The following is a 24,028-nucleotide window of genomic DNA, read 5'->3' as shown; positions in this document are numbered from 1 at the left end:
GCCCTGCGCCTCGTCTTCCGGGTCGTCCTCGAGGCCGGCGTCGGCGCGCTGCGGGAGCCACGCGTCAGGGGGGTTACTGTCACGACTTCCACCGAAGATGGTTCCTCTCCCTGTTCGGGCGGCGCTCGGCGGTTGGCGTCGCCGGCCTACTAGCCATCACCGATCCTTTTTTCCTTTTCCGTTTGTTTTGTCTTTGGTTCTTTCACACCTGTTTTCATTTGCCTTAATTTCTGTGTGTATAATTACCCCTGTTGCCTGCCTAGGTTTGTGCAGGATTATTTGTTTGATGTTGCTCGTTAAGGTTGTGCCTTGTTTGTTTTCAAGTATTATACCAAGTGTGTATAAGTTTAGGAGTGTTGCTTTTTCCTCCTTCCGTGAGTAACTGGTTTCTCTTGTCAATGGCATTTATTTTGGTATTGTACCTGACCTATATGTTTGTGGACTTGCCTATTAAAAAACGCATCTCGGACATCTCTTCTCTCCTGCACTTGACTCCTTCACCTACCTCTAAACACAATCTCGTAACACTGACATCATTCAAGACAGTCTATGGAGGGAGGAATCAGGTTGAGAGGTTACCATTAGGCCTATAGCCTACTGATTACAGGTCTAATTAACTCCAACTAATGTGTGGGCTCTTCTTTCCCTAGCAAGGCCCAATATGTGTATAGTTAGCAGTAAGTAAGAGAGGGAATTAGGCTCCTTCTACCCCTCACCTCGGATAATAAAGAGCATTGGGATTTGGCGATGGAAAACATGAATTCCTTGACATGGCAATTAAGTTATTGTCCTTTATACATTTTGTAATCTAAATACGATAAGGCATTGTTTTTCAGCCAATACAAATCATATAGTGGTTAAACTTTCCATGTTCCCATCTCAGGCCCAATCTACCCTTGACCTTGCATAACAACGCTAATTGTGTGCCTGTAAACATATTTACTCTGGTGACAATGTGCTGACCCTCAGGAGAGACGTGCATTCATTAGACATGGTGGTTCGGCTATAAATACTGATTCATCGCTCACCATCTGACGGAACGTCACGATGCTCTCAAACGCGACCATTCCACTGTCGGTTGACTTCGACAGCCCCGAGGGCGTTCTTATCTTTATTTTCCACATTCTGTTCGCTACAAGTGCCATTCTCCTAGCTGGCTCGGTAGTGATCGCTATCTTTAGCACGAGATCTCTGCGAATACAGAATCGGTTCATATTCATGTTGAACACCAGCATCAGTGACACACTGACTGGTTTTTCCATTTACTACCTCGGTCTCTTCGACGTTCAAGAAGGCTACCCATCCAGAAATGGAACGTTTTACATTTTGCCTTCATTCCTAGGGGTGAATGTGCTCACATTTTTGTTTGCACAATTTGACAGGTACTTTGCAGTGTGCCACCCCTTTTTTTACAATCGCTTCATCTCGCGTTCGTTTGTCATTGGAATTTGTGCGTTTTGTTGGATTTACACCTATTTCATATTATTGGTGCAAAACATGGTTCCCATCTCAAAAGCTGCGCAGATCAATGCATTCGGCGTTATGACTTTGCAAATAATAGTTCTCACCAAGGTATTGATGACCATCAAGTTGTACATCATAGCCAGAAACCAGCTAGGGCGAGAGGCACCCAGCACTGAGAGAGATAACAAGAAAGAGTCTCTGCGCATCATAGTGTTTGTGGTCATATGCTTCTTAGCGTTATGGGCTCCCTCCTTTGTCAATATCATAGTGCGGCAGCTAACTTACCGTGGTCTGAAGTTTAGGAATGAGGCAACGAATCTGTTTGCCATCTTGGCGAGGTTTAACGCATTGGTCACACCAGCGTTGTACATCTGGGGCAGCCCAGCGCTAAGAGGTGCGGTATGGAGAACGGTGTGGAGGAGAGTGTGTCCCAAACGGAAGGGAAGGTAGGCTATTACAAAGGAGTCACCAACCCTGGTCCTATAGAGACCCCCCAAGTTTCTGTTTCAGACCTATAAACCAACTGAATCAAGATCTAAATGTTAGAACAAAAGTCTACAACCTGGCTCTCCAGGACCAGGGTTTGGAGTTAACACTGTGTCAACTATTTACGTAATGTGTCAAGACTGTAGGTGTTGATGTTTCTGTTTTTTTCTCTCACACACAGAATCGGTTTTGATCACTAAAGGATGAGCAAAGACGGAGGAAGAATTTTAAGCATAGTGAGGGTCTTGGGGCAACCGGTGTGAACAATCTATATGCCAAATTTTGCGCAACACCCTTGTTTGCTTCAATTTCCTTTTCCACTATTTCTCCCCAAACTTTCTCTGGTAGTCTACCCACGCTCTTGTATTTCGTTTTTGTTTTTACTGTAAAGACTGACACATTTTCCTTTCTAACCTGGTATTAATTTAATTAATTAATGCACATGTTGTGGTGACATATTTATGAAAAATATAAACTACACCTCATTTATCTTCTGTAAAAGGAAATTAACCGGGTTCAAAGTGAACACCCAAAACATATTCCTATTCCCATCATTATCGGAGATAGGCTTCTGTATCCTTGTGTTGGGACCCTTCCAAGAATGATGCATGTGAAATGTAACTTCACCTTTGTTGTGGACTGAGGTGAAATGGGATTTGAGAGATGGAATGGACCAGACTGTAAATATGTCTCTCCTAACCAGCATTTATTTTTCCAGCTATCCAAAAATGTTCCACTAGGAATGTCATAGTATCGAATGCTACCTCAAGATGGATGATTCATTAACTTGCACGTCTCTTGTTTGACTATGTGGCAAATTCTTGCAAACCCTGCGCCTATTTTATTACCCTGCATGTAAAATGTACGTAGTCCATCCATATGTGGTATGTCATCATGGCCACAGACGTTCACCTATGGACAATATTGAAAATGTTTAGATTTAAGCCTACATAGGCTACACGAGTTGCACAAGAGTTGTAGCCTACAAAACTACACCTGCTTATTTGTAATTTGTTGACTGCCTATATGTCATCACTAAAATGTCAGTATTTGTTCTAAATGTGAAGATGAACGTCAAAAGCCTGACTAAATAAAAATGTTTAATGTATGACTTCACACTGTTTGCCATAGCAATCTTAGCATGAAAATCTTGATGCAATACAGTAAAGCCACTACACAACACTAAACAATACATTAATTGCACTATAATGATGCCAAACGATGCCCACAAACTGTTAGGGCTTGCATAAAGCTGTCCAAACGGCAGAGCTTTCTTTTCAGCTCCATGGAGTGAATCCTTACCACCGCTACCCCTGGCTATCAGCGGAGCCTTATCTGGCAGCAAAACAGTTAATTCAGCCTCATTTACTGCCTTTTTAAAAAACAGAGCTGATATGGCTGACTTGCTTAAACAAATGTGGTTTCTACTGACAATTCAGATGTACAAACCATGGCATAAGGGCACAACGAGCAGATAAAAGACAATCCGTAATTTAGATTAAGACATTAATGAGCGAGCTAGGACGGACGTAGTCAATATAACTATTTGTTCAGCACTTTTGAAAAGTACAGCGAAAGAATTCAGAACATGGACTGTTCTTACAGTATTCTCCCTGTACACCAAGTCAGAACCATAGGATAAATAAAAGGGGCATATAAGCAGACAATGAAAGCTCTTACAATATTCGATGATGACATTTCTCTAAAACAGGCTATAGGCTACATGTGCACCACCAAGGGGGAAAGGGACCAAATGTGACTGACCAGCTCAAATCGGTATGCAGCAAAATTTGATATTGGGTTTGGGAAATTGAGACTCAGAGCTACAAAATGGTATATCATACACTGCTATTGAGGAATTCTGCTTTGAAAGTTGATCAACTTGTAAACTCACTTTTGAGAAAAGGGCATTTGAAAGATTTGATACCTACTGGGGTGCTCTCCTTTGTCTACACCCATTCAGCATTGTTCACACCCTTTTAAGCCAACCCCACCCATCTCTTTAAGGATTCACATGTGAGGTCATGTGCTAAACATTGTGTAGTGCAGTAAATATTAAGACTAAAAGTGGTACAGTGGGTCCTCCTTTAAAAGTTGCGAGCTTACACCACGGGACTTAGAGGTACCCAGCGTTACAGCTTCGTTGCTCCAGACCACCACAAGGGGGAGTTAGAGCACTCATTATGCATTTGGGTCCAAAGGTTTTTATATGACCAATCATATCGGGTGGTTCCAATGACAAATTTGATGCGGAGCCACCCCTCCCTGGTGACTTTCTTCAGCAAAGTTGGCTGACAAAACATTACGGGGAGGCAAATGTAAGTAGTTATAACATCATAACGAGTCAAGCAAAAAATTTACAATTGAGAGGAATATGTTAGTTAATGTAGAGACAAACGATTGTGCATATTTTTGGGCCATAAAGGTAATTTACGAAAATCGCTATTTAGCAAGTTGTTTTCTGTCATATCCAATACCAGGTGTATAAAACTACATTCTGTGAATGATGCTGTGTCTCCATGTATGTATTACAATCATACACTGTGTTATCAACAGTGTTTACTACTCCTGCTCCTGGGACATCAATTATTACACATTGTAACTATGCAATAGACTAGAAACATGAGTTTTATCATTCATATATACAGAATAAAAAACAGTACATCCTGCCAATGACGTGTGGAAGGGAGCGAGGAATGAGATGGGAATAACAATCCAGGCTATTTGCTCTGAGACCTGCATACTAATGTAATGAAACAAGCAGGGAGCAGGTTTCGAACCCACAACATTCTTGCCCGAAGTACAGCATGCTATCGACCGTGCCCAAATGTATTAATTGGGGTTGGGGTCGATTGTGGCTAAAAACACTTTATCTATTGGAATCTTTAACATGTGGAAAGGGGAAAAAGTATTATTATTAGTTTTTCACAAGCGTAGCAAGATGGGCTATTAGCTGAACAATAGACTATTCAACCTTTACTAAAGAATTGTCTAATATTTTTTATTTAACCTTTATTTAACCAGGTAGGCTAGTTGAGATCATTTAAAACTGCAACCTGGCCAAGATAAAGCAAAGCAGTGCGACACAAACAACAACACAAGATGGAATAAACAAACGTACAGTCAATACCACAATAGAAAAAATCTATATACAGTGTGTGCAAATGAGGTAAGATTAGGGAGGTAAGGAAAAAATTGGCCATAGTGGCGAAGTAATTACAATTTAGCATTTAAACACTGGAGTGATAGATGTGCAGAAGATGAATGTGCAAGTGGAGATACTGGGGTGCAAAGAAGCAAAAAAAGAAATAACAATATGAGGATGAGGTAGTTGGATGGGCTATTTACAGATGGGCTATGTACAGCTGCAAGGATCTGTGAGCTGCTCTGACAACTGATGCTTAAAGTTAGTGATGGAGATATGAATCTCCAGCTTCAGTGATTGTAACTATGCAATAGACTAGAAACATGATTTTATAATTCATATATACAGAATAAAAAACAGTACAAAATGGTACATAAGAGCCGAGCTAGGTGTGAATATACACATCTAGATGTGTATAAGAGACAGCCCCAACTTGAACCAAATCATTTGTATCTACCTTTTCACATCTACCTACACAGTTAATGTTCTGAAAAAAAAATATATACTTATATCTATGGTTCGAATTCAGGCTGAATCACATCCGACCGTGATTGGGAGTGCCATAGGGAGGTGCACAATTGGCCCAGCAGGTTTGGCTGGCGCAGGCCTTCACTGGCCGGGGTAGGCTGGTGCTGGGAAAGGCTGGTGCTGAAAATATAGCTAGCTTGTTAAGCAAGTGTTGCACACCAACAGATGGAGAAAACCTACACCAGTCGAGCAATTCATTTCAATAATAATCTTCATTTTAAGTTGACTTTACAAACAACAAGAGAGCTTAATTGGAGTCTATTTCTTCAGAGCCTAGACCTATATAAAATAACTTAACTGGCTGAGGTAGGCTATGAGGCTTTATAAGGACTACTTACAATTGCAACTGGTCAAAAATGTAGCATCCTACATAAAACAATAATTTAAAGAAAAAAAGTCTGCACGTTCGATCTAAACAAAGTAACTAATAATTAAAAGTGCACATTTTTAAATCCCAAACACTGAAAGTAATTGGAAAGGTAGATACAAATGATTTGTGACACAATAAAGAATGATTTACAGTAGTGATGGACAACTGGAGGCATTTTGAAAACAGGTTTTCAAGTACTTGTTTTCACAACTGTAGCAGGTGTAGCCCATCATGCAATTGTTTCCTATTAGCAGGACAATAGACTTTTTATAACCCGGCTACTGTTGGGAAAAATCCCCCAACTTGGAATGTATTTGATGCTTAAGTACTCTAAAGTGTTACATTTCTAACTCAAAACAGCAGTACAGTATTTATTAAGCAACATCTTTATGCTTTTGTTAATAACATAAAATAACGAGAAAAAAGACATTCAAATGCGGATGCTTATATAAACTACATTTTAGTCGCAATTCCACCCAGCTCCACGACCACAGGTTTATTTGTTGCGTTGTTGTATCGTCAATTTCTCTAGCCAAAACATCTTGATGGCCTTGACCAGTTCATCTTTGAGCAAATTGCTCAAGGGCCACGGTTGAGTCGTCTGTGAAGATGACATTATTGAATGTCTCGCCAGCTTTGATCCATGCCTGGGCCTGCAGGACGCAAAGTTCTTTGTTTGTCAGATGAATCATTGGGTCGAAACTACAGAAAGGTACAGAACAAGCAAACAATCAGGGTTATTGTTCTGATCATTTTTTTTTATGTGAAAATGTGCAGCATACAGTAAAGGCCAGAAGTCGATTTATTTAAGCATTCCTTTTAGCATTATTTTACTAGGCAAGAACAAATTCTTATTTTCAATGACAGCCTAGGAACAGTGGGTTAACTGTCTTGTTCAGGGGCAGAACGACAGATTTGTACCTTGTAAGCTCAGGGACTCAATCTTGCAACCTTTCGGTTACTAGTCCAACGCTCTAACCACTAGTCTACGCTGCCGCCCCCTACATTAAAGTATCGTAGCCTACTGTACCTGTTCATTTTCCTGTGCTTTCGAGTTCGGCGTAAAACAGGCATCTGATGATAGTGTTTGCGAATAGCACTGTCCGTGACCAAAATCCCCAAGTCTTTTTTTGAAATGTCTCCAGTAGATTTTCCATTCCTCCTGAAAGCCCTAATCTGCTCACTTAAAAGAACAGAGATCCTGGTCATGGTGATACAGTATAATCAAAGTGAGGACAATCGGTAATCTGCTGTATACTTAAAGCCTATTGTAACCTGAAAGTCACGCCTTTCCTCACCCTGCCCAAAACTCCACCTTTAACAAAGTTACCATTCAAAATGAGCTATTAATAAAAAATAATCACATTGCGTTTTCATCAAACCCGCTTCTTTCTATGGTGCTACTTGTTCCAGGGTTAGGACTGTAACCACCAGAGGACTTGAAAATGAGCCGGAGCTGAGAGGATCACCAAAACTAAAGGTATTTTCGTTTCAGAGCATTTTATAGGTATATAGCCTATCAATGTGTAGGCATACTGTATAATAAAATCGATAATTGTGTACTAAAAACGTGAATATGTTTTTGCAGAGCAGTGGACAAAGGGCTAAAACAATGGGTCGCACCGAAAAAATGCATGGTCGCCAAGAAAGCGGTTAGTTAAGCTAGATTCTTAAAAATGTGTACGCAGCATTTGTGTGTTGGAGTCACTTTTAATTCTTAATTGATCTACCGTTTTTATCATAGGCCACTGTAATCGATGGGGGCTCAGGGCATTACCATTCTGCTCTGATGAAGTGCTCATGGGTGAGATTCAAACTTTAAAGACCGAGATCGAGTCATTGATGGCAGACCATCAGAAAGAGAAACATTCTGAGGGCAGAGATATGGGCGACAGCTGATGCATTGGTCCAGAGCCAGGTGGTATTTGCGGAGAGTCACTCCTGAGTAGCGGAGAGTCAGGCGGCAATTGGCGGAGGGTGGAGATGTGTAACCGAAGAGAGATACCACGAGTGGGCACAGAATAGAAACTGGGATGGATCCCGAGGCAAATGTGGTTTACCAGTGAACCTCTGGGTGTTCATCATGAATACTATGTCTCAGAAGCAAACCATGCACAGCGCTCAGCACACAAAACATTACAAACAGTTAGCAGCCAAGTAGATTAGTCAGGAAAGTCAGAAATAGCAATAAAATGAATCACTTACCTTTGATGATCTTCGTATGGTTGCACTCACAGACTCCCAGTTACACAATAAATGTTCGTTTTGTTCGATAAAGTCCCTCTTTATATCCAAAAACCTCCATTTTGTTGGCGCGTTTTGTTCAGTAATCCAATGGCTCAAAGGCAGTCACAACGGGCAGACGAAAATTCCAAATAGTATCCGTAAAGTTCGTAGAAACATGTCAAACGATGTTTATAATCAATCCTCAGGTTGTTTTTAGCCTAAATAATCTATAATATTTCAACTGGACAAAAGCGTCGTCAATATAAAAGAAAAACAAGTAAGGCGCCTACTCTCGGTCGTGCGCAACAACCAGCTCTGGGGACATCCCACTATCCACTGACTCAATGTGGTCATTCTCCCTAATTTTTCAGAATAAAAGCCTGAAACAATGTCTAAAGACTGTTCACAACTAGTGGAAGTCATAGGGAACGGAATCTGGGTCCTATCCCTTTAAATGGTGGATAAGCTTTCATTGGAAAAACAGCCATTTCAAAATAATGGCACTTCCTGGATGGATTTTCCTCAGTTTTTCGCCTGCCAAATAAGTTATGTTATAGTCACAGACATGATTCAAACAGTTTTAGAAACTTCAGAGTGTTTTCTATCCAATACTAATAATACTATGCATATAATAACATCTGGGACTGAGTAGGAGGCAGTTTACACTGGGCACGCTTTTCATCCAAACGTGAAAATGCTGCCCCCTATCCTAGAGAAAGTTTTAAGTACATTTACCTTACGGCTATTTAATATCAGGTACTATAGAATACTACTTGAGTAAAAGTCTTAATGGGTGAATTTCACTTTTACTTGAGTAATTTTCCAGTAAGGTATCTTAATTTTCACTCAAGTATGGCTTTTGGGTTCTTTTTCCACCACTGCTTAATATAAGGAATTTGATGTATAACATTTACTTGTACTTTTTACTTTTACTCAAGTATGATAACTGAGTACGTTTTCCACCACTGGGAAACACTGGGGAGGTGCTTGGGCTCTCATCGACGACAGACGTTTGTCCGGCTCATTGTAATGCCTCAAACATAAATTGTCAGCCAAAGTGAAATGGGCTACTTCTGTGTGTATTATTGAGGAGGCGGAACACGACTCAATTCAAACTGTTGTTGAATAAAACTTGTTTGAAAATAATTAGAAATGTACTCGTGTTGACATAAGTATTTGATTTGATCTACAATTTTAGCCCTGATGTCCTTACACAGCTCCCTGGTCTTGGCTATTGTGGAGAGGTTGAAGTCTGTTTGATTGAGTGTGTGGACAGGTGTCTTTTATACAGGTAACGAGTTCAAACAGGTGCAGTTAATACAGGTAATGAGTGGAGAACAGGAGGGCTTCTTAAAGAAAAACTAACAGGTCTGTGAGAGCCGGAATTCTTACTGGTGGTAGGTGATCAAATACTTATGTCATGCAATAAAATGCAAATGAATTACTTAAAAATCATACAATGTGATTTTCTGGATTTATGTTTTAGATTCCGTCTCTCACAGTTGAAGTGTACCTATGATAAAAATTACAAGACCTCTACATGCTTTGTAAGTAGGAAAACCTGCAAAATCGGCAGTGTATCAAATACTTGTTCTCCCCACTGTATATGAAAAGATTGACTGATTGGTTGGTTGATACAATTATTGTTGGTTGTTATTTTAAGCAAATTTATGCACATTTAAGTATATATTATTTATAATGCAGACCAGAGCTAGATCAGAGCAAGTGCAAACCAGAGCTAGCTAGCTATGTCCAGGACAAAAGCTGGACCAGAGATAGTGCAGACTAGAGCAGTAGTTGTGATCAGTAGTTGTGGTCAGTAGTTATGGCCAATACTTGTTTAGTTTGTGTAGTTGTGTCACAGGTACTTTGGGTCCTACAGTATGGATATGGTCAGTAGTTGTGTGGTTATGGTCAGAAGTTCTCTATAGTTCTGGTCAGTAGTTTTAGTAAGTAGTTGTGTGGTTCATTAGTTGTGGTCAGTAGTTTTGTTCAGTAGTGGTTTAGTAGTTGTTTGTTTGTTGTCAGTAGTTGTGTGGTCAGTAGTTGTAGTCAGTACTAGTTTGAGGTTGTGTTACAGGTACTTTGGGCCCTAGAGTATGGACATGGTCAGTAGTTCTGGTCAGTAGTTGTGTGGTCAGTAGTGTGTTCAGAAGTTTGTGTTCAGAAGTTGTGTGGTTATGTTCAGTATTAGTGGTCAGCAGTTGTGGACAGGTGTTGTATTGTTGTGGTCATTCGTTGTGTGGTTCAGACGTTTTGTGGTCAGTAGTTGTGTGGTTGTGGTCAGTAGTTTTGGTCAGTAGTTGTGGTCAGTACTGGTCAGTGGTTTTGCTAAGCAGTGTTGGTTAGTAGCTGTATGGTTCATTAGTTGTGGTCAGTAGTTGTGTGGTTGGTCAGTATTTTTGTTCAGTAGTGGTCAGTACTTGTTTGTTTGTTGTCAGTCGTTGTGTGGTTGGTCAGTAGTTTTGTTCAGTGGTGGTCAGTAGTTATTTGTTTGTTGTCAGTAGCTGCGGTTAGTTGTTGCTGTCGGTAGATGTCAGTGGTTTTGTGCTTGTGTTCAATAGTTGTGGTCAGTAGTTATTTCGTCGTGGTCATTAGTTGTGTTGTTCAGTAGTTGTGTGGTCAGCAGTTCTGTGGTTGTGGTCAGTTGTTTTGGTCATTAGTTGTGGTCAGTAGTTGTGTGGTTAGTCAGTAGTTGTGTTCAGTAGTGGTTTAGTAGTCGTGGTCAGTATGCGTGGTTGTGGTTAGTAGCTGCTGTCAGTTGTTGCTGTCAGTAGTGGTCAGTAGTTGCGGTCAGAAGTTGTTTGGTTGTGGTCAGTAGTTGTGTGGTCAGTAGATGTGTTCAGGAGTTATGTGGTTGGTCAGTAGTTTTGTTCATTAGTGGTCAGTAGTTGTGTGTTTGTTGTAAGTAACAGTGGTCAGTTGTTGCTGTCAGTGTTGGTCAGTCGTTTTGTGGTTGCGGTCAGTTTTTGTTTGGTTGTTGTCATTAGTTGTGTTGTTCAGTAGTTGTGTGGTTAGCAGATCTGTAGTTGTGGTCAGTACTGGTCAGTAGTTTTGGTAAGCAGTTTTGGTAAGTAGTTGTGTGGTTTATTAGTTGTGGTTAGTAGTTGTGTGGTTAGTAGTTGTGTTCAGTAGTGGTCAGTACTTTTGTGGTTGTGGTCAGTAGTTGAGATTCAGTAGTTGTAGTCAGTAGTTGTGTGGCTGTGGTCAGCATTTGTTTTCAGTGTCTAAACTACAGTTGATGCGTGTGAAATCTGAAAGTAGTGTGATTAGAAGTGATTTGGTGAAATATGGAGTGCTTGAACAGAGACAGCTTCAATCTATCCAATCAGAGCAGCAGGATCAACATCTCTCTTCTTTTCACAGAAAGGAAAACTAGCCAGTTGAGTTATTTAGAGCACAGGGCACAATTCTGAGAAGGAGGACGATGCCTTAGCTGCCTCCTTATAGCTACTTGTTTTTCACAATTCTTCATCATCATTATCACTATTGTTCCGAATTCAACCCTCCTTTTCACCTTCTTCATAATTTTTGCCTGTGCTGCCACGTGCTTCTCTTCCTGTGTGAATATCCATAGCAATGGCTCCATTTGGGCTGCTCAATGATGATACATGAAAGAGCTGTTTGCTGACGTTAGCTAGCTACATTAAGATCTAGAGGCAAAAGAAACGCACTGCTATTTAGGCGAGGTGCTGGCTAGCAAAGTGGAACACTTAAAAAAATAAAGGAGAGCCGCACACTCTAGGAGCTCAGATGCAAAAATATTTATGTCCAATGTTTTGACAGACAAGCTGTCTTCATCAGGGTATAATGACAAACACTGTGGGATGACTCATTTGTATAGTGTCAAAAGACACACAGGTGTCTGTAAACTAGCTACATTAAGTCACGCTAAACTCCAACATAAAGCTGTAGCTTTTCATTGGTAGAAGATATTTCTGTTGAGTAGCATAGAACTAGACCAAGATGACATATCCTTTGAGGTTTGCTGAGAAAGTTGTAAAATGTCAGTTGTTTGCAAAAAGTTCAGGGATTTTTTTTAATGCTGTTACTAAAACATCTGTATCGTTAGATTGGTAACATATATATTTTTGTGTAGACGAAGATGTTGGACTTCTAACTTTTTGTCTAACTTTTTGGCAGTGGTCAAATTTCAGTTGTATAATATGTTAGAGGAAATGTTGTTATTGTGGTTACTAAAACAGCTGTATCGTTAGATTGGTACAAGATAAAAATTAAAAAAAATTATATTCCCGGATTTGAATAGCAGAGAAGAAGACAAAGATTTGGTTATGCTCTCACTTTTTGTCTAAGTTTTTGTCAACATAGCAGATTTGTGTCAAAAGTTGCGTTGTTGCATTTACAATGTATTGAATGTTGGAAGTGATTATATCACAATGGTGTCGTGACGATGTATTGATTAATGTGTTGACTGCTGCTCATCGAATGATTAACGGTTTATAATTACGTGATTAAATGAATCAAGTAATTATCAACTCATTAACCTGGGGCACCATGAGAAAGTTTGGTTTTATTGAGTTTCTATTTCCCAAATTAACTCAAAGAATATCAGAATACGGTTTTACAACAGTTGCTAATCAATCAATATCCTCTACAGTCTCATTCTGAACGTCCCATTATCCTGGAATCTGCACAAATCCGAGTCTCACCAAATAAGTTCGTACCCCACCAATTGAGTTGATTATTTATTTGCTAACAAGCTAAAATTATAATATAAGATACACATACACAAACATACAGTCTAGGCTATTGATTAGAACTTAGTACGATGAACCGGTCCCTAGCAGGCCAACACAATATGACGCGTGTTACACGAAATGGGGATTTCAAAAGAGAGAGAGTACACGAGAGAAAAATACACTTGGGTGCATATGTCAGCTATGCTTATTTTAACCCTAACCTTGCCCCGAACTGCCGCTCTTATGGGTCAGAATATAATGAATGTAATTATGTGTTGAAGGTCTCCGATGGGGGTCTCTGCATGAACCATGGTTCTGACTTCTCTGATGACGGTCCGTCTTCGGTTACCGGGTGTAACTCTCTGTTTCTCCTCACTATGTCAGTGTCCTTTCTCTTAATATTTAGTTTCCTCGCCCTTGCTCTGAAAAGGGGTCTTTGGAGGAGGGCTCATCAGCTGTGGGGATGGTTCCAGCGTGGGAAGGAAAACAGTGTAGACACACGATTCCTTGGAAAATGGTGACCGAGTGGTCCTGCTTGAATTCAGCCCCTTTAGATACAGCTACTCGTCCGTAGCATAGGTTGTTAAAAGGTTCCTTTGTCTTCTCCAACCTCGTGTTGCGTTTTGGGTTTGTTGACCACTCAGACCTTGGCTGCAGCTCAGGGTCCTTAGTCTAATATATTCATTCTTAACTCACATGTTTTATGCCCTCGGGTCAGAAATTGCCGTTTCTGCCTTCAGGGCAATTCTCTGGGTGTACCAAGTTACGAGGCAAGGTCTGGATTTTACTCAGATCCAATTTATACAACCATCTTCACATTTCATCTTTACAAAAACATTATCTTTGATCTGGACATTTTCCACACAACGTACAATATGCAAACAGTAGGCACATAGTAAGAACACTCTTAAAGGTACAATGTTTTCGTTATAACGTTGTCCTTAACTTTTAATGACATAACAAAAACAACGTTCATTTTCATATTCAATCTATCGTCATTAACACCATTGTGGCTGACGAAACCTATTGTCCCAAAGTCAATTTATTGGATGTTAATGTTCTGAGGCCGGTTCTCCATAGTGAGAGGACAAAGGAATTTTGTCTGCTGCCTTAGATTTACAATGGGCGTGAGGTGTCATAAACCCCCTCCATCTCCATACCTCTCGATCTCTTCCCCTCTGGTGAGTGTGAGAAATCTCTCTGTAGGATTGTGGTCCACGGTAACCTGACACGAGCAGGCCAGTCATGACTGTGGGGAGATTTTGAATGTTGAAAAAAGTCCCATGAAAGTGAATGACGATGGACAAGGAAAGTACAAAAAGCTTAATTGTTTAAAAAGTATAAAATATATCAAAAAGTTGTATACAACCACATTATTCCAGACGGGTCTGCATGTTGTAAAGTTTGAAAAACGTTTCTAGCTGAAACTGTGTAAGAGGAGTAGTGTTCAAAATAATAATAATAACAACTACATTTTACATTTAAATTTTAGTCATTTAGCAGACGCTCTTATCCAGAGCGACTTACAGTAGAGTGCATACATTTTATTTAAAAAAAAAAAAAATTTTTTTTTTTTTTTTTTTTTACATACTGAGACAAGGATATCCCTACCGGCCAAACCCTCCCTAACCCGGACGACGCTATGCCAATTGTGCATCGCCCCACGGACCTCCCGGTTGCGGCCGGCTGCGACAGAGCCTGGGCGCGAACCCAGCCCAGCCTGGGCGCGAACCCAGAGACTTTGGTGGCGCAGCTAGCACTGCGATGCAGTGCCCTAGACCACTGCGGCACCCGGGAGGTCATGGTAACTTTACAAGTATGGGTTTACAAGTATGGGTTTTGCTTTAGCTCTTTAAAAGTATGTTTGTGGTAACGGAAAGCAAAGCAATTCTGAATCATTCATGCTGTAGGTTTCAGATAAATAGATGCAATATTTACTTTTGAAAAACGTTCAGTGTAAATTAAGTTTGATTTTAGTTTGAATTATTTAATTATTTGTCACGAATCCCGCTTCCTGAGTCTGGGTTTGCCTGTGTGTCTGTCCTGGAGTGTGTTTCAGGTGTCCTGGAACGCATCCTGTCTGGTTGCCGGGCGACGTAGCTAGTTGGGAGATCTCTGATTACCCGCACCTGTATCCCATCAGCTATCTGCACACCTGGTCCTGATCATCACCCCTCCACTTCATAAGCTCTGACCTGACATCCATTCCCTGCCGGATCGTTAGCCATGAACAGTATGTTGTGCCAGCGTATCAGCCTCCAGTTTGATAGAGTTTGTTTTGTTGTTTTGTACGTCTTGCTTGCCTTGAACTTACCTCCGTTTTTTCTGTCTACAGTCATTCACCCGGAACACTCATCCCATCCCTACCTGGTCGTCGGTGACTTCAGTTACTTCCTTGGATCTGCTTACTCAATTCCATCAACTCACCTCCGCTGCCCGCTCCGCTACTTGGATTTTTCTATCACTACATTTACACTTGTAAATAAATACTCACCGTCTTACTCTCCTTGTCCTGGTCTGCTTCTGGGTTCTACTTTAGAGAATCGTGACATTATTAGAATGTTTTGGGCTATCATTTGGGGAGAGAAATATGATAGTGCATCTAGTGATGACAGCTATTTAAAACATTTTTACAGTAGTTGATGAACTATGTAGAACAGGTTGGTATTTAGACTTACTGGTAGTTAGCTGTAGTTCTATCTAATAAATAAACTCTTTAGGCTAACAGTGATCCCTGAAAAAGATGTAGTGCGCTTGCTAGCTTGCTTTAAAGTATATACGGTTTTGAAATAAGTTATAGCAGTGGTATAGTCTGCAGTAATGGTGGTGACTAGTTATAGTTGAAAAGGTAAGTGGATTGATTGATTGGTTGGTTGATAGGCTAAGATAGCCGTGAAAATGTGAAAGTTGCTTAAGCACCTCTATCTTGAAAGGTTCAAGATTTACAATTATTGTTGGTGGGTATTGTGAGTTCCAAATATCTCCAACTATGTTTTTCTTCAACTTGTCAATTTCAAAATATTTTTAAACAACAATATATTTTCTGTTTAAATGAGGTGCGGTCCTCCTCCTCGTTAAAACCTATACGGGATAGTTGTTGCTCAATATGCGATAATGTGACTGGAAAACATTGTATACAATAGACAACTTTCCAGGACATAGACATGACCTATATGGGCAGAAAGCTTAAATTCTTGTTAATCTAACCGCAGTGTCCAATTTACAGTAGCTATTACAGAAAAAAAGACCATGCTATTGTTTGAGGATAGTGCACAACAACAAAACACTTATCATGGCAACTGGTTTGATACATTCACCTCTGAAGGTAAATAATGTACTTACATTTTTTATTTTTTTATTTTTATTTCACCTTTATTTAACCAGTTAGGCTAGTTGAGAACAAGTTCTCATTTGCAACTGCGACCTGGCCAAGATAAAGCATAGCAGTCGTGAACACGACAACACAGAGGTACACATGGAGTAAACAATAAACAAGTCAATAACATGGTAGAAAAAAAGAGAATCTATATACAATGTGTGCAAAAGGCATGAGGTAGGCAATAAATCGAATAATTACAATTTAGCAGATAACACTGGAGTGATAAATCATCAGATGATCATGTGCAAGAAGAGATACTGGTGTGCAAAAGAGCAGAAAAGTAAATAAATAAAAGCAGTATGGGGTGAGGTAGGTAAATTGGGTGGGTAGTTTACAGATGGACTATGTACAGCTGCAGCGATCGGTTAGCTGCTCGGATAGCAGATTTTTAAAGTTGTTGAGGAGATAAAAGTCTCCAACTTCAGAGATTTTTGCAATTCGTTCCAGTCGCAGGCAGCAGAGAGAACTGGAAGGAAAGGCGTCCAAATGAGGTTTAGCTTTAGGGATGATCAGTGAGATACACCTGCTGGAGCGCGTGCTGCGGGTGGTGGTAGCCATCGTGACCAGTGAACTGAGATAAGGCGGCACTTTACCTAGCATAGCCTTGTAGATGACCTGGAGCCAGTGGTCTGACGACGAACATGTAGCGAGGCCAGCCGACTAGGGCATACAGGTCGCAGTGGTGGTCGTATAAGGTGCTTTAGTAACAAACGAATGGCACTGTGATAAACTGCATCCAGTTTGCTGAGTAGAGTGTTGGAAGCTATTTTGTAGATGACATCGCCGAAGTCGAGATCGGTAGGATAGTCAGTTTTACTAGGGTAAGTTTGGCGGCGTGAGTGAAGGAGGCTTTGTTGCGGATAGAAAGCCGATTCTTGATTTGATTTTGGATTGGAGATGTTGATATGAGTCTGGAAGGAGAGTTTGCAGTCTAGCCAGACACCTAGGTACTTATAGATGTCCACATATTCTAGGTCGGAACCGTCCAGGGTGGTGATGCTAGTCGGGCGTGCGGGTGCAGGCAGCGAACGGTTGAAAAGCATGCATTTGGTTTTAAGAGCAGTTGGAGGCCACGGAAGGAGTGTTGTATGCATTGAAGCTCGTTTGGAGGTTAGATAGCACAGTGTCCAAGGAAGGGCCGGAAGTATATAGAATGGTGTCGTCTGCGTAGAGTGGATCAGGGAATCGCCCGCAGCAAGAGCAACATCATTGATGTATACAGAGAAAAGAGTCGGCCCGAGAATTGAACCCTGTGTACCCCCATAGAGACTGCCAGAGGACCGGCAACATCCCTCCGATTTGACACACTGAACTCTGTCTGCAAAGTAGTTGGTGAACCAGGCAAGGCAGTCATTAGAAAAACCGAGGCTACTGAGTCTGGCGATAAGAATATGGTGATTGACAGAGTCGAAAGCCTTGGCCAGGTCGATGAAGACGGCTGCACAGTAATGTCTTTTATCGATGGCGGTTATGATGTCGTTTAGTACCTTGAGCGTGGCTGAGGTGCACCCGTGACGGCTCGAAACCGGATTGCACAGCGGAGAAGGTACGGTGGGATTCGAGATGGTCAGTGATCTGTTTGTTGACTGGCTTTCGAAGACCTTAGATAGGCAGGCAGGATGGATATAGGTCTGTAACAGTTTGGGTCCAGGGTGTCTCCCCTTTGAAAAGGGGGATGACCGTGGCAGCTTTCCAATCCTTGGGGATCTCAGATGATACGAAGGAGAGGTTGAACAGGCTGTAATAGGGGGTGCGACAATGGCGGCGGACAGTTTCAGAAATAGGGGGTCCAGATTGTCAAGCCCAGCTGATTTGTATGGGCCAGTTTTCCAGCTCTTTCAGAACATCTGCTATCTGGATTTGGGTAAAGAGAAGCTGGGAGGCTTGGGCGAGTAGCACGGGGGGGGGCGGGGCTGTTGGCCAAGGTTGGAGTCCAGGAGGAAGGCATGGCCAGCCATTGAGAAATGCTTGTTGAAGTCTTCGATTATCACGGATTTATCGTGTGGACCGTGTTACCTAGCCTCAGTGCAGTGGGCAGCTGGGAGGAGGTGCTCTTGTTCTCCATGGACTTTACAGTACCCAGAACTTTTTGGAGTTAGAGCTACAGGATGCGAATTTCTGCTTGAAAAATCTGGCCTTTGCTTTCCTGACTGACTGCGTGTATTGGTTCCTGACTTCCCTGAACAGTTGCATATCGCGGGGGCTCTTCGATGCTATTGCAGTTCGCCACAGGATGTTTTTGTGCTGGTCGAGGGCAGTCAGGTCTGGAGTGAACCAAGGGCTATATCTGTTCTGGTCTGCATTTTTTGAACGGAGCAGTCTTGTCTAATATGGTGAGGAAGTAACATTTAAAGAATGACCAGGCATCCTCAACTGACGGGATGAGGTCAATATCCTTCCAGGGTACCGGGCCAGGTCGATTAGAAAGGCCTGCTCGCAGAAGTGTTTTAGGGAGCGTTTGACAGTGATGAGGGGTGGTCGTTTGACCGCGGACCCGTGGCGGATACAGGCAATGAGGCAGTGATCGCTGAGATCTTGATTGAAGACAGCAGAGGTGTATTTGGAGGGCAGGTTGGTCAGGATAATGTCTATTAGGGTGCCCATGTTTACGGATTTAGGGTTGTACCTGGTGGGTTCCTTGATGATTTGTGTGAGATTGAGGCATCAAGCTTGGATTGTAGGACTGCCGGGGTGTTAAGCATATCCCAGTTTTAGGTCACCTAACAGAACAAACTCTGAAGCTAGATGGGAGCGATCAATTCACAGATGGTGTCCAGGGCACAGCTGGGAGCTGAGGGGGGTCGGTAGCAGGCGGCAACAGTGAGAGACTTATTTTCTGGAAGATTAATTTTTTAAAATTAGAAGTTCGAACTGTTTGGGCATAGACCTGGAAAGTATGACAGAACTTTGCAGGCTATCTCTGCAGTAGATTGCAACTCCTCCCCCTTTGGCAGTTCTATCTTGACGGAAAGTGTTATAGTTGGGTATGGAAATCTCGAAATTTTTGGTGGCCTTCCTAAGCCAGGATTCGGACACGGCAAGGACATCAGGATTGCAGAGTGTGCTAAAGCGGTGAGTAAGGCAAACTTAGGAGGGAGGCTTCTGATGTTGACATGCATGAGGCCAAGGCTTTTTCGATCGCAGAAGTCAACAAATGAGGGTGACTGGGGACATGCAGGGCCTGGGTTTAACCTCCACATCACCCGAGGAACAGAGGAGTAGTAGGATGAGGGTGCGGCTAAAGGCTATCAAAACTGTCGCCTAGAGTGTTGGGGACAAAGAATAAAAGGAGCAGATTTATGGGCGTGGTAGAATAGATTCTGGGCATAATGTGCAGACAGGGGTATGGAGGGGCGCGGGTACAGCGGAGGCAAGCCAGGCACTGGTGATGATAAGAGAGGTTGTATCTCTGGACATGCTGGTCTCAATGGGTGAGGTCACCGCATGTGTGGGGGGTGGACAAAGCTGGTATCAGAGGTACGGAGAGTGGAACTACAGGGTCCATTGCAAACCAAAACAATGATAATGAAACTAGCCTGAACAACAGTATGCAAGGCATATTGATATTTGAGAGAGACACAACAATAAGGCATAAAGTGATTGCAGGTCTTGATTGGGAGAGCTAGCTAAAACAACAGGTAAGATAACAGCAGCAATAACAGGGTGCTAGTCTAACACAGCAACAACAGGTAAAAATGGCGACGACTAGGCAGAGAGGGTCGGATTAACTACACACAGATCCTGAGTTAAAGCACAGAGCCGACAGATAAAACACAAATAAACAGAATGGAGTACCGTGAATTAATGGACAGTCAAGCATGCATCAGCTATGTAGCCAAGTGATCATAGTGTCCAGGGGCAGCGTAGATGGAGCAGGGAGGCCTCCACTAAGCTAGCACGCGCGTTTAAAGTTAGTAGCCCGGGGGGTGGTCTGCTCAGACGGAGGGGTCTGCTCAGACGTGGTCGTGTCGACAGAGAATCCAAGCCAGATGGCGATGGCGAAAGAGAGGTTGTGAATTGTAGAATTGTGTTTGCTAACTGGTGCTAGCTTCGTGGCAGTGGCGCTAGCTGCGCTAGCCGCAAGCTAGCTGTGAGGATCAGAAGCAGTGGCTCAGGGATTACGGCAGGAATCCGGCGTTGTTGTCGAGAGACAGTCCGATGCTGGTAAATTGGTGAGTAATATCCAGGCTAATAACAGGGCTGGTGTCTGTGCAGAAGGTAAAAGCTACTAGCAGCGGACAAAAAAATTGCTAAATTAGCTTGTAGCTGGTATTGTAGCCCAAGAATTCGCTGGTAGACCTCTTCAGCTAGCCGGCAATGGGCCTAGCTCGAGGCTAGCTCAAGGCTAACTGGTGCTTGCTTCGGGACAGAGGTGTTAGCCAGTAGTAGCCACTCGGTTGCAGCTAGCTAGCTGTGATGATACGGTGTAATTGTCCAGAGCTTGCGTCAGGAATCCGGTGATGTGGTAGAGAAAAAGCAGTCCTATATGCTCTGGGTTGATATCGCGCTTGCAGACTGGCAGGTATTGGCCGGTATTGAAGCTGGCTGTGTCCGAGTTGAGGGTGAAGACCGCAGCAGTGGCTAACTGACTACTAGCTAGTTATCTGGCTAGCTTCTGATTGGGGTTACGGTTCTAAAGTATAAAAAAAAATAGCAGGTCCGTACCACATTGGGTGAGGCAGAATGTACGGAATGTATATTCAGTTCCTAGATGGAAAGTGAAATTAAAATATATACGAAATGTATACGAAAAATACGAAGACTATTTACTATTTACTATTTACACGCGACAGGACAATACAAACACACGTCCGACTGCTACGCCATCTTGGATTCAAGTAATTCAGTAATCTTGCTCTGATTTGTCATCCTGAGGTTCCCAAAGATAAAATGTAGTGTAGTTTTGTTTGAAAAAATATATTTGTATATTCAAATGTAGCATCTGGGTTCTTCAGTTTGACCCCACTGCTGTCTCTGGCTCCAAACCCCACCCCGCCCGGCCATCTAGATGTGTGAAGGTTAGTGTCTTTTCTATATGACATTCCTGGGAGTGTGTAAATTAAATGTTTTATTACCATAGCATTGTTGTATGTTCTCTATAGTTATGTACTTGAAAATGTATAAATTTACTAATTCAGGCACATTTGGGAAAATTCCTGACAGACGTGCTCCAAAATATTGTGTAGTGAGGTAATTCTTCACTGAATCAGTCTGAAGCTTTGCACGCACACTGTTGCCATCTTCTGGCCAAAATCTAAATTACACCTAGGATCCTATCTTAATGTATGGCCTTTCTCTTGTATTTCAAAGACGATACATTTCTTTTACAAAAAACGCTTGTTTTTTGTTTGTATTATCTTTTACCAGATCTAATGTGATATATTCTCCTACATTAATTTCACATTTCCACAAACTTCAAAGTGTTTCCTTTCAAATGTTATCAAGAATATGCATATTCTTGCTTCAGGTCCTGAGCTACAGGCAGTTAGATTTGGGTATGTCACTTTAGGCAAAAATTTAAAAAAAGCGTCCGATCCATATTAATTCACATAGAAGTAGCCCTTTTCACTGTGGCGGACAATTTACATTTGAGGCATGTTATGCTCATGTAAGGCGAGGACTAGCTAGATGAGCCAGAAAAACTTCTCTCTTCGATAAGAGCCCAAGCACTTCCCCAGTGTTTTGCCAGTTCAAGTATGCAGACATTTGCACATCTCCAGTCAGAACCAACCTGACCCAACTTTTTCCCTGTGGCGCATTTTCCGGCTGGCTCCCGCATTGCCTTCATGGATGTTTCCTTAATAATAAATCCGTTGAAAATGTGTGCATTCCTGTCAAAGTAAGTGCCTTATTACGTTATCATAATTGTTTCTGTATATCATGTTCTGTCATTCCTACTGTAACACAGCATTTGTAGCTATGTATGGAGCATAATGTATTCCTTGTGTACTATTTTGTAATTATGGACACGCAAGGTACCTAATTCATAACCTTCATGGTGTTGTACTCAATTGTGCTTATGTAGCTAGTTACATTCTTCAGTTAGCTCTGTAAAACAATGCTAATGGCATCAGAGAAGAATTAGCTTGAGTTGTATCCTTTGAAGCTGCTCTGGCCTTATCATGACCATGGCCTGTGTATTCATTTGGACGGTTTAGTATAGCTCTGCTCTGTCACCTTGTGAAAATCTTCAGTCACTATTTCTTATTGTTTCTATATCATTCATAATTGTGATGTTGTAAATGCAACTTTGTCACGCTCATTATAATGAGTGGACCAAAGCGCAGCGTGATCTGGGTTCCACATCTTTTATTTATAGGTGAAACTCAAAGCAAAACAAAAATAATACATCTCAAAACGAAACGTGAAGCTATCAATAGGGCTAACAGGCAACTATGCATAGTCAAGATCCCACCAAGTACAAAGGGGAAATGGCTGCCTAAATATGATCCGCAATCAGAGACAACGATAAACAGCTGCCTCTGATTGGGAACCATACCAGGCCAACATAGATGTATAAATTACCTAGATAACCCACCCTAGTCACACCCCGACCTAACCAACATAGAGAATAAAAGCTCTCTATGGTCAGGGCGTGACAAACTTATAATTTTATAGCAGTGTTGTTATGTTACTTCATTGTAATATTGTTTTATTGCTACATACTGATATTTTATTCTAATTACTAATAGTTCCTCTTTATTCTGTACTTTCAGAAACCACACACACAAACAGTATTGAACATTATTTGCCAACATCATAACTAGGGCTATGGCAGTCACAAAATTTCGTCAGCCAGTGATTGTCAAGCAAACAACTGTAGGTCTCACGGTAATTGACTGTTAATGAACATAAACACATTTAGCATCTCCTGGCTTCCACACAAGCTACTGATGCAGACCTTTGGAACATCTACATTTTAAAAAGTATAATAAATCCATGTAATATAGCCTACACAGACAGGTCTAAAGAAGCATGAGATGATGATAATGTAGTCTATTTCAGAAGAACATACTCTGAGTTGTCCTTATGTTAGATCCTGATCTGACTACCCCAAATGGCTGTGACACTAGTTCCTTTAGCAAACAAGATTTGCTTAAAATTCCACGGCATTATTTTATAGTATGAAAAATACAATTGAACAAAGTTTAATAAAATAGAAAGGATATTTCCTCCAAACGATTTGAGGGAGTGCGCACATGCTGCTATTCTGTGTTGAGTGGTTAACAAAGAAATAGGTGTCACTGATCACCCAGGTACCGCTGCGCATTCCGTTCACCAGCTTTGGCAGTCTACGTCATCGGCCTTCTAGGCGTCACTGAACTGGATTCATAACCACCAACCCCGGACTGTCTTGTCTCATTACGCACACCTGGTTCCCATTCCCCCTGATTAGTATGTGTATGTATGTGCCCTCTGTTTCCCATTGTCCTTGTTGATTATTGTTACCATGTCCATTGGTCCTGTGAGTACCTGTGCTATTGTATCAGCTTCCATGATATGTGTTATTGTGCATTTGTTTTATGGGTCTCGTCCCGTATATTATGAAGAGGTTTCCACCTCGCTCTTTTGTTTGGGTGGAGAAAATAAAAAAACCTATTATGTATTCCTGCGCCTGTCTGCAATCATTAGACAACGTGACAATAGGTATTCCTAAATGCTTCATTTATTGTTATTAATGCAACTTTAGTTCTACAAACGTTGGGCTATATGTTTTGATTTTTAATACA

At 41.6% G+C, this 24,028-nt stretch overlaps 1 protein-coding gene across 1 annotated transcript; it reads left to right on the top strand.

Annotated features, from left to right (window-relative positions):
* The first annotated feature begins 1,047 nt into the window (after positions 1-1,047).
* On the top strand, positions 1,048-1,914 carry LOC139027419 (G-protein coupled receptor 183-like). The gene has a single exon (XM_070442538.1). It carries the CDS (start codon positions 1,048-1,050, stop codon positions 1,912-1,914), a length of 867 nt encoding a protein of 288 aa, XP_070298639.1.
* Positions 1,915-24,028: the final 22,114 nt, after the last annotated feature.

Source organism: Salvelinus sp. IW2-2015, unplaced genomic scaffold (genome assembly GCF_002910315.2).
Source record: "Salvelinus sp. IW2-2015 unplaced genomic scaffold, ASM291031v2 Un_scaffold16312, whole genome shotgun sequence".
In the NCBI taxonomy this organism is placed as follows: domain Eukaryota; kingdom Metazoa; phylum Chordata; class Actinopteri; order Salmoniformes; family Salmonidae; genus Salvelinus; species Salvelinus sp. IW2-2015.
Note: the sequence above shows the minus strand (reverse complement) of the source record. Positions and strands in the feature narration are given on the sequence as shown.

Excerpts from the sequence above, each read along its gene's own strand:
- LOC139027419 (XM_070442538.1), top strand. The coding sequence starts at position 1,048 with ATGCTCTCAAACGCGACCATTCCACTGTCGGTTGACTTCGACAGCCCC.